The 14,628-nt window shown below is 47.4% G+C and overlaps 1 protein-coding gene across 2 annotated transcripts; it reads left to right on the top strand.

Moving 5' to 3' along the window:
• The first annotated feature begins 147 nt into the window (after window positions 1-147).
• Window positions 148-13,854, top strand: tmod1 (tropomodulin 1). Of its 2 annotated transcripts, XM_067250705.1 has the most exons (11): window positions 148-402; window positions 3,511-3,771; window positions 5,407-5,563; window positions 5,815-5,931; window positions 8,146-8,235; window positions 8,372-8,502; window positions 8,938-9,045; window positions 9,548-9,691; window positions 9,934-10,078; window positions 11,054-11,153; window positions 11,855-13,854. In XM_067250705.1, exons 2-11 carry the CDS (start codon window positions 3,649-3,651, stop codon window positions 11,871-11,873), a joined length of 1,134 nt encoding a protein of 377 aa, XP_067106806.1. In that variant the 5' UTR covers window positions 148-402; window positions 3,511-3,648; the 3' UTR covers window positions 11,874-13,854. The 2 variants fall into 2 exon arrangements, with proteins under 2 accessions (XP_067106806.1, XP_067106807.1); XM_067250706.1 differs by lacking the exon at window positions 11,054-11,153.
• Window positions 13,855-14,628: the final 774 nt, after the last annotated feature.

Here is a 14,628-nt window from a genome sequence, read left to right as displayed (position 1 = left end):
GAAAACTTTGTTTCACAGTTAAGCGTGGGAAGAGCGGTTTGTTCGCGCGTCTCTATCTAGAGCCCTACTAGTGTGACATCACTTGGGTGGACTGTCTGTGCGCGAGGGGGAGTTGACTACCAGAGAGTTGACTTTAGAGTGAGTGGAGACAGTAAACCACGAATTGGCAAGTTGAGGGGAAACTAGTATTTCAAGTCGGGCTCACGGTTCTGGACAACTTGGCCCGGTCATGGACCGTTTTGTGTAGTAGGTTCCGTATTTATAAGTTTATTCTTCGCTTTCTAGCGACCCCTCCGTGCGACTCAACCGGTCAGAAAAGGAACCATATCTGGTCAAAGTATTCGGCTGTCACTAAGCGGGTTCCTGTCGGCTATAAATAGACTCGGATAAGCGGTGAAGAAGGTAAGTGAAAAAACTGATTCTGTTAGCGAAAATACCAAAACTGATGGACATCATTTGTTTAATTTCATAATGCCACGTCTAACCTTGGCTGTTGATGTGTTTTACAAGTTTGAAAGTAGGCCCGTGTGTTTTCCTCAAGGGCTGCAAACGATTTATTTCACAGTTTTGCTGGTAGGCCTACAGTAGAATTAAAAACATTTGTAGTATTACTCATTTGTGATGCACCATTTAAGCCGCGATGCGTTTGCTTGGAATTGTAGCAGTTGTTTAGTCTAGTCCAAGTGTAGGCGCACTGGCAAAATTAACTTTAAAAATCACTACATGATAAGCTTGAAAACAAAAATGTTCAATAGTAAACTCCCGTCCACACGAGGTAGTTTATTATGAAGACAATCCTCAGAGTCTTTGACTAACGGGCCCTTACGCGCACAGACCAGAAGGCCTATAAACATATTTCTCCTTCAGAACTATCACGTCTAAAAGAAGTATGTTCCTGATGCTACAAAACCCATGCATGTAGTCTTGTGGTTGTAGACCTTTGGGCTTGAGGGTTTCATCCACCTGGTTTAGTGATCCTGTCCACGTTTACTGTAATACAGGATGCAGAGGTCATTTTACCTGTGGGTGCTTAGGTTTGGACAAGACACCCACATCTGGTCAAAATAGGGAGTCCGGTGGCTGAGTGGTGAGGGAGTCGGGCTAGTAATCTGAAGGTTGCCAGTTCGATTGCCGGCCGTGCAAAATGACGTGTCCTTGGGCAATGCACTTCACCCTACTTGCCTCGGGGGAATGTCCCTGTACTTACTGTAAATCGCTCTGGATAAGAGCGTCTGCTAAATGTAAAATGGCGGACACATTCACTTGATGTAAATATAACCTACCATGGTTAGTACAGGAGCAGTTTCATCACAGATCCTATATCCCACGTAAGGGCCTTAATGTTCGAGCATTACATTTGAATGAGATGCTGTCATTGCATCTTCACCCTCAGTTCTTGCAGCAGCAGGAAGCTATCTGGCAGAATGACTAGACCTATAAATACACATTTGTCTCTTTCTACCACCCCTCCACCCCCACATGCTTCCCTCTCCCCCTCCCCTCTTTCTCTCTCCCTCTCTCCCCCTCCTCTCTCCCCCTCCCCTCTTTCTCTCTCTCCCTCCTCTCTTTCTCTCCCTCACTCTCTCCCCCTCCTATCTCTCTTCCCCTCCTCTCTTCTCTCTCCCCATCCTCTCTCTCTTCCCCTCCTCTCTTCTCCTCCTCTCTTTCCTTCCTCTCTCTCCCTCCCCCTCCGCTCTTCCTCTCCTCTCTTTCCCTCCTCTCTCTCCCTCCCCCTCTCCCCCTCCGCTCTTCCCCATCTCTCTCGGGGAGAGACTGACAGACAGGCGCACTGCTACCATCAGCTGTTTCCCACCGGGGGTTAGAGCAGGCAGCTAGGGCTTAGCTGCTCGACCCAGAGACCTTCAACTCCCCCACATCCCTCACCATGCTCGCCAGATAGCTGGCTGACTGGGTTGCTCGCTGTCTGGCTGGCCGGCTGTATTGCAGACTGGTTATATCTGTTGTAAGCCGTCACTAATGAAGCATATTTAAGCATATTTATTAATGCACAGTAAAATGTGTACATTTTTTCCCAGTGTGCCACCAATTTGACTGGTCGAATGCTAATACTAATGAAGCCTGAACTGAAGTTGGTACATTGGGCCACTGTTACTGGACGTAAGCTAGGAGAGAAGGAATGGTTGAAATGTTGAGTAAACCATTAGGAGTCCGGTGTCTAGGGCTGGAGGGAGGTCCCATATTAGCTGTGTTGCGCTGTCCTATGACCACAGGCCCCCCAAACACGAAATGCTTTCCTCGCCAGCCAATTGAGTTTCTGTCACATCTAAAAGGCAGAGGCTGAGGACTTGATGTATGACTATGTTTAGCCTGTGTTCTGCACCTCTCTTTCACCAACCGTCTCTGGAGGAGGGGATCCCTCACTGAATTGCTCCTCCCAAGGTTTCTTCCATCTTTTCTCAAATTAGTTTTCCTGAGAGTTTTTCCTTGTATTCCTTGAGGGTTTAGGTTGGCTGAGAGGCAGGTCCATGGCTGTTTGTGAAGCCGTCTGTGACATTACTTGTATAAAGGGCTATACAGATAACATTTGGTTTGATTTGAAAAGGGTGTTGACATCTACTGTACAGGCATTTGTGAGGAGGCATGGGGGGGACATTTAATCTAAGAACATAAAAGGAAAAAAAAGTCTTAAATTAGGAGTTGTTGCGTAACAGGGTGAGTCATCCGCTAGCAGAGTGCTGCCCTCTGATATTATTCTGCAGTCATCCGTCACAGTTTACCTTGAGTCTTGGTCATTTTTACAAACTCTCTTCCAGGAAGCCGTACCTCCAAAGAGCCCCTACTGCCCTACCCGTTTCCCGGACACACAGTTAACATCGCACACTTTTTTTTTTCTGGCTTCGACAGATCAAAGTCGTTGCCACTGATTCACCATGTTCAAAATACACAATGTTCTCTCTGCCCTCCAAAGTGATCACCCCTGCTGCCCGTACGGCCCAGCCTTCCCAGACAGCTCTACCTCCCAACATCATTACTCTTGATTTGTGTAACGCTCTTCACTATGTTTGGTTCTGTTTGGAAGTGTCCTGTCTGACTCACGCTCCACCATGCTTTGTTTCGTTTTCTACCCCCCTAATGGTTTACTAACGCTTAGCAACACCAGATACTAACATGCCAAATTGTGCCAAGGAGCAAAAAAACCTCTCGGTTTTTGAAGACTGGATATTCTTTGGTGAGGGGGGGGGAGGGGTATTTTAGCAGCCCAGAACTGACTTGCATGGGCTAATTGGATCCTTGTCGATCAGAACATTAGTTAGAATCAATATAAGCTGCTGTATGAGAGCTCTGGATGGTGACGCATCCTGAGTTCCAATCATCGAAAATGTGAAATATGTGTTCATTTAGCTAATCTTATCACAATTTCAACCTGGGACCTCTTGATCTGCAGTCAAATGCTCCATTTTCATCTGCCTTTTCCCACAAGCTTTCCAGACGTGTCATCTCACTCTCTTCCTCCGCTGTTCATTTATCTACTCTCTTTCTCCTCCGCAGACTTTTTCCCAGCAACCCCTCCAGGCCACGTCTCTTCCATAGTGTATATATATTTTGTAAAACTTTTTTTTTCGGTCCATCCGGAGGGGGTGTGGTGTCACCAGAGCAGGGGTCGTGGTGGGGACATCGCTGGCGGCCATGTCGGCGTTCAGGAAGGAGATGGAGAAGTACCGTGACGTGGACGAAGACCTGCTCCTTCAGAAGCTGACTGAGGACGAGCTGCTGAGGCTGGAGGACGAGCTGCAGGAGCTCGACCCTGACGTGAGTTCACCCTCCGCCTCTCCGGGCCTCTCCGGGCCTCTCCGGGCCTCTCCGGGCCTCTCTGGGCCTCTCCGGGCCTCTCCACCTCTCCGGGCCTCTCCGGGCCTCTCTGGGCCTCTCTGGGCCTCTCCGGGCCTCTCCACCTCTCCGGGCCTATACAGGCCTCTCCACCTCTCCGGGCCTATACGGGCCTCTCCAGGCCTCTACGGGGTCAGGAACCGAAACACGGTTCCAAATTGTTACAATTTAAAAAATGCCCGGTTCCAGGTACCCACATAAACAAAACAAAAAAAGTTTAGCGGTTCCTACGTTACATGTCTGTGAGGACGTGTGTGGCTCCCTGCCACCTGTTGTAGGTGACTGTGTCCTACATGCATGTGGCGGTAGGCTGGAGGCGGGCAAGTAACAAGATTTACAAAACGACAACATACATTTCAAAATAAAAGCCTACGCATTAATCCAAGTGATTTGGCTGCAGCAAGTTAGCCTCTCTGGCTACCATGGCCAGGGCCTGTCTGTACAAAAGGTTTAATTCATGGCTCTGTGTTTAGCTATTGCCCTCCTTAGTTTCCAGGGCCGTCTGTCATATGGAGAGGTGCAGACAGGCACAGTAATAGGCTGTGTGATTAACGACCATCATAAAGAGGTTAGGCCTCTGCCGCTCTGCCTCTCTATCTCTCTTGTCTCCCTGCCTCTTGTCTCCCTGCCTCTTATCTCCCTGCCTCTTAGCCTCCCTGCCTCTTAGCCTCCCCGCCTCTTGTCTCCCTGCCTCTTGTCTCCCTGCCTCTTGTCTCCCTGCCTCTTAGCCTCCCTGCCTCCCCGCCTCTTGGCCTCCCTGCCTCCCTACTCTCTACTTTCTCTCCCTGTTGCCTGCTAGGCATCTACCACATAGACAGACTCACATCACTGGCATTACTATCTGCCTGCCTGCCTCCCTGTCTGCCGGTCTATCTGCCTGCCTGCCTCCCTGTCTGCCGGTCTATCTGCCTGCCTGCCTCCCAGTCTGCCTGTATATCTGCCTGCCTGCCTCCCAGTCTGCCTGTATATCTGCCTGCCTGCCTCCCTGTCTGCCTTCCAGTCTGCCTGTCTATCTGCCTGCCTGCCTCCCAGTCTGCCTGTCTATCTGCCTGCCTGCCTGCCTCCCTGTCTGCCTGTCTATCTGCCTGCATGCCTCCCAGTCTGCCTGTCTATCTACCTGCCTCCCTGTCTGCCTGTCTTATCTGCCTGCCTCTTTCTCAGTCCTTCCTCCCCCTCCTTCAGTCCTGAAGTAAAGGAGCCCACTGATAAGGCAGGTATAAATAGTGGTGTTCTGCTCTATGGTTCATGTTAGCTACTGTGTTGCTGTAGGTGCTGATAGCAGAGATAAGATGTTAGTGTTAATGTACAGGGCGGACGTGATCGCGGACTGCTGCTTTGGTGCAGGACGTGCTGAGAGCTTCGGCAGGATCTGGGAAGTGTTTGTCTTTGTGCTTGGGGGCTGGTTTGAGAGTAGAGATAGAACACACACGCACACTCTTACAAGAAAGAACACACACACACACACGTTCTATCTCGGAGCCTCCAAATCCAAACCCTATCCAATGGCAATTCTGCATCTCTTCTTACCCAATGAGAATTCTCCCCCTCCTTGGTCAGAACGCGCTGTTGCCAGCCGGTATGAGGCAGAAGGACCAGACTAAGAAGGCGCCCACAGGCCTGTTCCAGAGGGACAACCTGCTGGCCCACCTGGAGAAGCAGGCCAAGGAGCACCCCGAGCAGGAGGACCTGGTGCCCTTCACCGGGGAGAAGAGAGGTAGGGTACGCTTCCTGGAGGAGGGTGTGTGTGTGTGTGTGTGTGTGAGTGTGTCTCCCGCCCTTCTCTGGGATAAGGTTATAGGCTGCAGAGAGGTGCAGAGACTGCAAGTAGGGTGAAGTGCCTTGATCAAGGACACAACGTCATTTCGCACGGCCGGGAATCGAACCGGCAACCTTCTGATTACTAACCCGATTCCCTAACCGCTCAGCCACCTGACGCCCCCTTACATGTGTGTGTATGTTCACCAGGTAAAGCCTGGGTTCCTAAGAAGGTGGTTGACCCCATCATGGAGAACGTGACCTTGGAGCCAGAGCTGGAGGAAGCGTTGTCCAACGCCAGCGATGCCGAGCTCTGCGACATCGCAGGTACGACCTCCCCGCCTGTCGACATCATCACAACGTTTTCACTTGAACACCGTTAACCCCCCTCTCTCTCTTTCTCTCTCTCTAACCCTTCCTCTAGCGCTCCACAATCCTCCACCCTTTCTCCACTCCTCCTCCCTGTGCCCTTCATCCCTCCATCATCATCAGCACCTTTTATTGTTTCCACCTCTTCCCCAGACCTCACCTCTCCATCCCTCCTCTGGCCTAGCTGGGTATACACAACACAAGCTTGCATGCTCTGCTCTGCCCCTCTCTGCCCCGCTCTGCTCCGCTCTGGCCTGCTCTGCTCTGTCTGTCAGCTCAGCATGTTAGGAGATTCACTGTCTGTTCTGAACTAGAGCTCGTGTTTAGACAGGAATCACAGACCGCTCCTTGACTCTGACCGTCACTGTTGGCTCATGGCAGCGAGGAGGTGAAGGGAGGGAGGGACGGGGGGAGGGAGGGAGGGAGGGAGGAAGGAAGGACACAGAGAGAGAGAGAGAGAGGAAGAGAGAGAGAGAGAGAGAGAGAGAGAGAGAGAGAGAGAGAGAGAGAGAGAGAGAAAGAGAGAAAGAGAGAAAGAGAGAAAGAGAGAAAGAACGAGAAACAGAAATAGAATTGTGTTGCTACCGCACAGCGAGCTAAATCTTCTCCTGGATGATTCAGTGCGCTGAGAAACAAGAACCTGTTTACATTTGTCTTGAGACCTGTCCTCACATTCTCAATCACAGACAAACCCTTCAGCCCAGAGCCCGGGCCTTTGTTTTGCTCACTTTCTCTCTGTCCTAACCTGTTCTGACCTACTATTCCTCAGCTCTTTTCCATCTGGAAAAATAACACTTTTTAATTTGTCTGTCTAACCAACTACTCCTCGCGTTCCCCCACATCTAAATCCTGTTGGATAGCAATATTCTAGAGAACAGGAAAAACACCAGGGAGAAGTTTCACAGACACAGACTTCCACGGGTCCATAGTTTAACATCAGTAAACAGGCCCACGTTATCTGCCTGTCAGAAGGGAATCTGACTTACTGGTACATTCTGCTGATGAATTCTTCTGTTAGATTACATTTATTTTATTGTTTGTTTCTCGTGCTTGATTCTACTAGTTGACAGGTAGTCTAACGCCATATTCCACTGTTAAGAGTTGATTGTTTGATTTTGTTTCTAGTTAAACTGTTTTATCCGAAGCCACTTAACAACAATGCATGGCAGAAAGCAGCAGAAAGCAGCAGAAAGCAGCAGAAAGCAGCAGAAAACAGCAGAAAACAGCAGAAAGCAGCAGAAAGCAGCAGAAAGCAGCAGTCTTGCTGCCTTGTCTCTGAGCAGCTGTTGTAGCCTGCTGTCGCTGAAACACAAGGCATGCTGGGATAGCGTGCTCTGTGCCTGTGTGTGTGTGAGACGTCTCCCCAGATGACACACTGCTCTGTGTGTGTGTGTGATCTGGCACAGCGTTTGTCTTTGTGTGCTCTGTGTCGTGCCCCGACTTATAATAAGTGGGGGCACGACAGCAATAATCATTGCTGTCTATTTAAGATCATTTAATGCTAGTTTTTGTTTATTTGTTTATTATCTTTAATCAATCCAGTTTCAGTTCAGTGGGCTTCATGAGAATAGTTTAGCGGCGTGTTCATTACTCAAACAGAGTTGCATAACCCTCGTTTTGCATTGGTGATTTAAGTCTCAAATCTTGTATTCTGTTGACTGAACTGAAACGGGCTATGTATGTTGTTTGTGTTTGTGTGTGTGTGTTTTTGTTTGTTTGTACGAGCATGTGTGGTACTGCTGTGTGTGTGTGTGTGTCTGTGTGTGTGTGTGACAGTGTGAGTGATACAGCTGTGTGTGTGTGTGTGATGTGTGTGTGACAGCTGTGTGTCCTCTGTGCTGCCTGCACCATGTAAACATGTTCTGGACCCAGGCTGGCTGGCACAGAGGAGCTCCACTCCCCCCTGTTGATAACGTCACCCCAAACTGAAGATTTATATTCTCTCTCTTTTCTTCTCCACCTCTTTCTCTTTTTATTTATCTCTTCATCTCTCTCTCTTACTCTCTCGCTCCCACCACCCCCTCTCATCATTCACACATTCCTTCCTGCCATCCTCTCTCTCCCTTCCTTCCTCCCTCCCTCCATCCTCTCTCTCCTTCCATCTCTCTCCCTCTTTCCCTCCATCCTTCCTTCCTCCCTCCTTCCTGACCCCTCCCTCCCTCCCTCCTCCAGCGATCCTGGGTATGCACACTCTGATGAGTAACCAGCAGTACTACGAAGCTTTGGCCAGCAGCAACATCGTCAACAAGCAGGGCCTCAACAGTAAGACTCACACACACAGAGATGCAGCCTAACCCACATCAATGCTGCTAGATTCTATTGTTAAATCGAGCGATTCTAGTGTTCGTTTCTAGTGTAATATACCAGTGTGTGTGTGTGTGCGTGTGTATGTACCCAGGCGTGATCCAGTGTGCCCAGTACAAGCCCGTCCCAGACGAGCAGCCCAACTCCACGGACGTGGAGGACACCCTGCTGAGGATGAAGAGGAACGACCCTGACCTGGTGGAGGTCAACCTCAACAACATCAAGGTCCCCTCCACTGCTCTGGCACACACACACGTACATATACACACACACACACACATGCACATATACACACACACACATGTACATTTACACACACACACACACACGCACATATACACACACACACATGTACATTTACACACGCGCACACACACACGCACATTTACACACACACACCACACACAGGCACGTATACACACACATGCACAGACAAATACACACCACACACACATATACACACATGCACATATACACACACACACTCTGAAGCCAAATACCCAGGCAACACACAACAATTTCACTGAGTAACAGTTGTGTACAGGGACATTTGTTGACTGGAAAAACATTTTAAAACTATGTTCTAGGGATTCCCCATAACAAATGAGCTTTTTGTGCATGTATAAAAAGGTCTGCTGTCTTTTGTTCTGTGTTCTCCAGAACATTCCGGTGCGCACCCTGAAGGAGTACGCAGAGGTTCTGAAGGAGAACACGATGGTGGAACGTCTCAGCATCGTAGGAACCCGCAGCAACGATCCCGTGGCCTACGTGAGCATCACTCATTCTTTCCTCTCTCTCTTTCTGCTCTCTCTTTCTGCTCTCTCTTTCTGCTCTCTCATTCTGCTCTCTCTTTCTGCTCTCTCTTTCTTCTCTCTCTTTCTGCTCTCTCTTTCTGCTCTCTCTTTCTGCTCTCTCTTTCTGCTCTCTCTTTCTGCTCTCTCTTTCTTCTCTCTCTTTCTGCTCTCTCTTTCTGCTCTCTTTCTGCTCTCTCTTTCTTCTCTCTCTTTCTGCTCTCTCTCTTTCTTCTCTCTGTCTTGAATTTCTTCTTTTCTATCACACCATCACTCAGGATTCTGCTGTGACATGGATACATTGTTCAGTTCTAATTTGAGCGAACTCGTCGATGACACATGATACAAGTGCATGCAAACAAACCATAATGTTATTAATAGACAAGACTGATTGTTTCAAAATGTGAAGACACCATGCAGTACTGTGTGTGTGTGTATGTGTGTGTGTATGTGTGTGTGTGTGTGTGTGTGTGTGTCAGGCCTTGGCAGACATGCTGAAGGTGAACACCACATTGAAGAGTCTGAACGTGGAGTCTAACTTCATCACAGGCACTGGTGTGCTGTCTCTAATAGAGTCACTACAGTCCAACACCACCCTACTGGAACTGAAGATAGACAACCAGGTAACATAACCATCTTTCACACACACACACACACACACACACACATCCAAGGCTCCAGACTACGTCACCTTGAACAACTCTTGAGCTGGCTTTGGTTAATTCCCACGATAACAATGTCATTTGTGTAACTTGATTCTGCCCTCTCTCTCCATCTTTCCTCCCCTTGCTCTCCTCCCTCTCTCCTTCCCCTCCTCCCTCTCTCCTTCCTCTCCTCTTTTCCTCTTTGCCCCCCCCCCCCCCAGAGCCAGCCGCTGGGTAACAAGGTGGAGATGGATATAGCCAGCATGCTGGAGAAGAACACCACCCTGCTGAAGTTTGGCTACCACTTCACCCAGCAGGGCCCCCGTCTACGGGGGTCCAACGCCATGATGAGCAACAACGACCTGGGTCAGTCACACACACACACTCACACACACACACACACACAAACAGACATCCACATACACACATACATCCACCCACACGCACACATCCACACACACAGACATACACACACATCTACCCACAGACACATCCACACACACACACACAAACATCTACCCACAGACACACATCCACACACACACACGCACAAGCATGTAAAAACAGTTGCTCACGAACCGTATAAAAGAGCTCTTTGAAAACAGGTCCAAATGTGTGTTGCTCTGCACTCTCTGCCAAGACCAGCTGCTGGATGTACTCCAGGAACACAACAACCTTCTTCTGGAATCTACTATGTGTTTAATCCTAGTGGAATTTATGTTGTGTTCTACACTGTATTCTACTGTGTTATAATCATGTATTTGTATTTTTTTTATATACATATAATTTTTTGGGGTTAATCTTATGTTCTAGTAGTTTAATTTATCCTAATACCACCAGTACCGAAGGGTTGTCGTTTTGATGGACCCAAGTCAGCACATGAGCCCGGCCAATCACAACACAGTCTTGGCATCTCCTCATTCTCTTCCTGGAAGATTACATCAATAATGTTGAACCGGTGTGTGTGTGTGTGTGGGTAGAACCCAAGTATTTGATCCATAACAGCTGCTAGAGCAGCTGAGTCATTCCAGGGAGTTAACGGAAGTCTCCGTCACTGGATGAGTGACAGGTCAGCCACGGCTGCTCTGGGCAAGGCTGCTCTGGGCAAGGCTGCTCCGGCCGGAAGAAGTGTTTCTGTTCTCACTGACACTCAGGGCATGTGTGTGTGTCCACTCCATGGACTGTGTCTCATCGTGTATATGAATATGTCAGTGTGTGTTTGTGTGTGTTGCTTATTGTTTGTGTGTTTTTGTGTACATACGTGTCTCCATACAGTGTGTGTGTGTGTGTTTTATGAGAGTTGATGCGTGTGTTGATGTGTATGCCACTGCTGTGTTGCAGCGCGGGTCATCAGGTCTGACTCGGACGGCACCTTCACCCTCACTCTGTCTGTGCCAGAGCTGGAAAGGGCCTTCGGGAAAAAGTTCAAGACCAAGTCCAAGTAAAGAGCCACCTGTTAGCACTCCAACCTTAGCACTCCTCCTCCTCTTCCTCCTCGTATTCCTCAGAGTGTTCCTGCTTCTCCTCAAGGCCTGCTTTTTTCGCTCTCCGCTCCTCCCCCCCTCCCCCTCCAATCCCACCTCTTCTTGGTGCGTCATCTTCTCTGCAGTGCTTCTGTTATCGCATCCGTTGTCAGAAGGGTAACCAGAAGGGTGATTTGTTAAACATAACCATCTGGGAAGTCGTCCTTGGAAACTGCTTGGAAAAGGGCAGGAAATTACTCTAACTTCAACCACTTGTGGCTGCTAATAGGTCGTCACAGGACGCTGATTGGTTCAACCCACTGTGGTTCGGGAACACTTTGGATTCTTGAGTGGTCGAGAACTCGCGAATCCAGCTGTCTTGCAAGGTTACTCTCCTCATGCAGTCTTCATAGCTGAACAGAGGTCTTCTTCCACCTTCAACCTTCCTGTTTCTTGCATACTGCCTATTTGCAAAAGAAAATGGCTGACTTTTTTCCCTTCCAGATGTTTTCTATTTGCTGCTCCTTTTCATTGCCTTGTCAACGTTTTTTATGATGGTAAAGGAGTGGAAATGTTTGTCTAACATCTTTTCTCTCTCCCTTTACTTTTTTATTCATTCTCTCCTCTCTGTCTCCCTTTCTCCCTCTATCTCTCTCTCCCTCTCTCTCTCCTACCACAGTAAGAAAGAGAAGGCTTGAAGGAGGACCCATCTTCCCCAAGTGTCGGACAAACATGTAGCACCCCTCTTCTTCCAGGGTGCCCCGGCCCTACCCCCGCCCCTTCCCATGAGCCTTTGCACCCGCGTTGACCCCGGCCAGAATGCAAAGTTCTGCAGCCCAGTCCAGAATCTACTCCCTAGTCTAACCGTCCAGACGCCATACATTAGCTCCGGAAGCACAGGGCAGATTGACATTTAATTATATTAAAACGAAAGTAGCCCAATTATTTACTACATATAACACTATAGTCTTTGTATTCTGTGAAGCACTGTATGTCTGAGAAGGAGTGTAGATCTGAATATGATATGGATAGGAGAAAATAAAACGGCTCTGCCATTTGACAGGCTGAGAGGAACTCTCTCCATCTTACTTACACCTACCCAGTCATCAGACCCTTTTGACAATCATCAAAATTGACACCGATCTACACGCAGATTTGGGCAGTGCTGTAGTGATAACACACTTAGCCCTTTTGCAGGACTGAACAGAAACTTCTACGAACACCGTGCCCATCCAGTCTGTTTTCGGATCTACACACCTTTCAAGTATCTATTTAGTAAGCTTGATAAAGGACTAGACCTGTAACGTAGGAGAACCCTTGAGGGCTTGGGGCATGCCCTGCAGTTTGACTTGGTTCGTCTAAATAAGTCTCTACAATGGCTTTAAGTATAGTGGTGTCCCTCTCACAGTTTCCCCACAGTTATCGGCCGCCTGAATGTCGTCTTCAGTTATACGTGGCACCTCGGAGCTGGTTCTATAAAAAGATGTGTGCATGAAGAACGAGAATACCTTTGTCGCAGTGTGGCTGTGTCCTGAACTTGCTTATAAAAGACCCCGTTGGTACCAGTGGCCTAGGTGTGAAAAATATCCACCGCAGCAACTTCCAGAAGCTCCGAGATACAGAATATATATTTATTTGTTGTTGTTTGTTTGTTGTTGTTTACTGATCTTCCCTCGACACTACGTTGTTTGACAGCCGGCAGCGTCTTAAAATCGGCACGTCCGTTTCGGCCGCCACGGAAACCTGCTGTGTGTGGGTTTGTTTGAACACAACAGACAGATGTCACATTAGCTGGTGGCGTTAGGTTTGTTGTATTTAACACTGTTTGTAAGCACTGTAATTCTGAGGTAGGACCTACTAACAGCTACTCCCAGCAAAGGGCTACTGGTAGGTTTAGGAATGTGCTACTGTTAGTACATACATGGTTACACTTGCATATGATGGTACTTCTGTAATGTGCCGTTAGGGGGCAGTATTGCCTCTACAGTATGATGTTGTGGTGAACAGTGTTGGTTGTCTGCTGTATTTGCAGGTGTACAACAGAAGGGTTTGTTTTGTGGTCCTTTCTGGGTTCTGATATTTTAGGCCTGAGAATGACTAAGCCATTCATAAAACAAAAAAACATCTTTGGAATTCTGATAAAAAAAAAAAAAAGGGATGGTTGGAGTTTCTAAAACAGCCAAATATGAAAGAAATATTATCTTTGAGTAATGTGTACTCATTACAGTTGTGGCTGTTCTGTGCCTTTGCTTGACTATTGTTTCTTTTAGATAATGGTCACGTTGTTTTGATTTTGTTCCTGATAAATACGTTTTGAAATGACAACGGCTGTGTTGTTTTTCTTGGCTAATTTCTATGGGATTACTCAACATCTTTATTACTACGGTATTATGTAAACTGACTCAGTTTCCAGCAGAGATGGGTGAGTAGGTGAGTCATTATTGATTAGTATTTGAAGACTCTATTATATACTACTATACTCTTGTACTCTGCTCTGCTTTTATGTACTCTTTTTAAGGCTTCTCTGTGTGTGAAAAAAGGTTTCAAAAATATTTTCGAAACAAGTTTCAAATGTTGAAAAAACATTTTTTCAAAAGGGTACAAATGTTTTCTGAAGGTTGAACAAATATTTTTGCGTGTTTTTTTTTACAATAAAAAAAAAGTTTTTGAGAAGTAAAAGATTTTGTTTGGAAAAAAACGTACAAAAAATACATGGAAAAGTTTGGTTCGTGTTGAGTGTGAAAATAAGGTTTCAGAAAAAATCTTTTAGAGATTGAATTTTTTTTTCTAACTGAACTTATTGTACTGTACTTTCCTCTACTCTGCTCTACTCTGTTATCCTCTCCATCTCTCTCCTTTCACTGTGTGTATGAAAAAAACGTTTAGACAGAAAAGTTTTGAAAAGGTTGAAAAATTTATTTTCGAAAAAAAGGTCTATGACCGAGAATAGAGACAATCCTGATCAGCCATGGCCATATATGAGGGAGATGTTTGAAAGTGTCTACGTCAAAAGAGATTCCTAAGTCAAACTACAGGCATACTGACTCCCAGTGGACAATCAGAGGGCTTGCACCAATGCCAGCCAGTCAGGAAACCAGTGATCCAATCAGCCAGCCAGCTTAGATCAGTCAACAAACCAGTCAGGCAGGCATGCCAGGTATTTTGTCAGGTATTTAGGTTATAAGTCTGCAGAAGATGCTGTATCAGCTAGTAGGTCAAACTAAGTAGTAGCAGGGAGTCAGATGGCTGAGCGGTGAGGGAGTCGGGCTAGTAATCCGAAGGTTGCCAGTTCGATTCCCGGTCATGCCAACTGACGTTGTGTCCTTGGGCAAGGCACTTCACCCTACTTGCCTCGGGGGAATGTCCCTGTACTTACTGTAAGTCGCTCTGGATAAGAGCGTCTGCTAAATGACTAAATGTAAAATGTAAGTACCATTTATACCCCAAGAGGAC

The sequence above is a fragment of the Osmerus mordax genome, chromosome 14 (assembly GCF_038355195.1).
Source record: "Osmerus mordax isolate fOsmMor3 chromosome 14, fOsmMor3.pri, whole genome shotgun sequence".
Taxonomy (NCBI): Eukaryota; Metazoa; Chordata; class Actinopteri; order Osmeriformes; family Osmeridae; genus Osmerus; species Osmerus mordax.
Note: the sequence above shows the minus strand (reverse complement) of the source record. Positions and strands in the feature narration are given on the sequence as shown.

Excerpts from the sequence above, each read along its gene's own strand:
- tmod1 (XM_067250705.1), top strand. The coding sequence starts at position 3,649 with ATGTCGGCGTTCAGGAAGGAGATGGAGAAGTACCGTGACGTGGACGAA. Across the intron at positions 9,046-9,547 it reads GCAACGATCCCGTGGCCTAC|GCCTTGGCAGACATGCTGAA; the intron begins GTGAGCATCACT and ends TGTGTGTGTCAG. Across the intron at positions 9,692-9,933 it reads AACTGAAGATAGACAACCAG|AGCCAGCCGCTGGGTAACAA; the intron begins GTAACATAACCA and ends CCCCCCCCCCAG.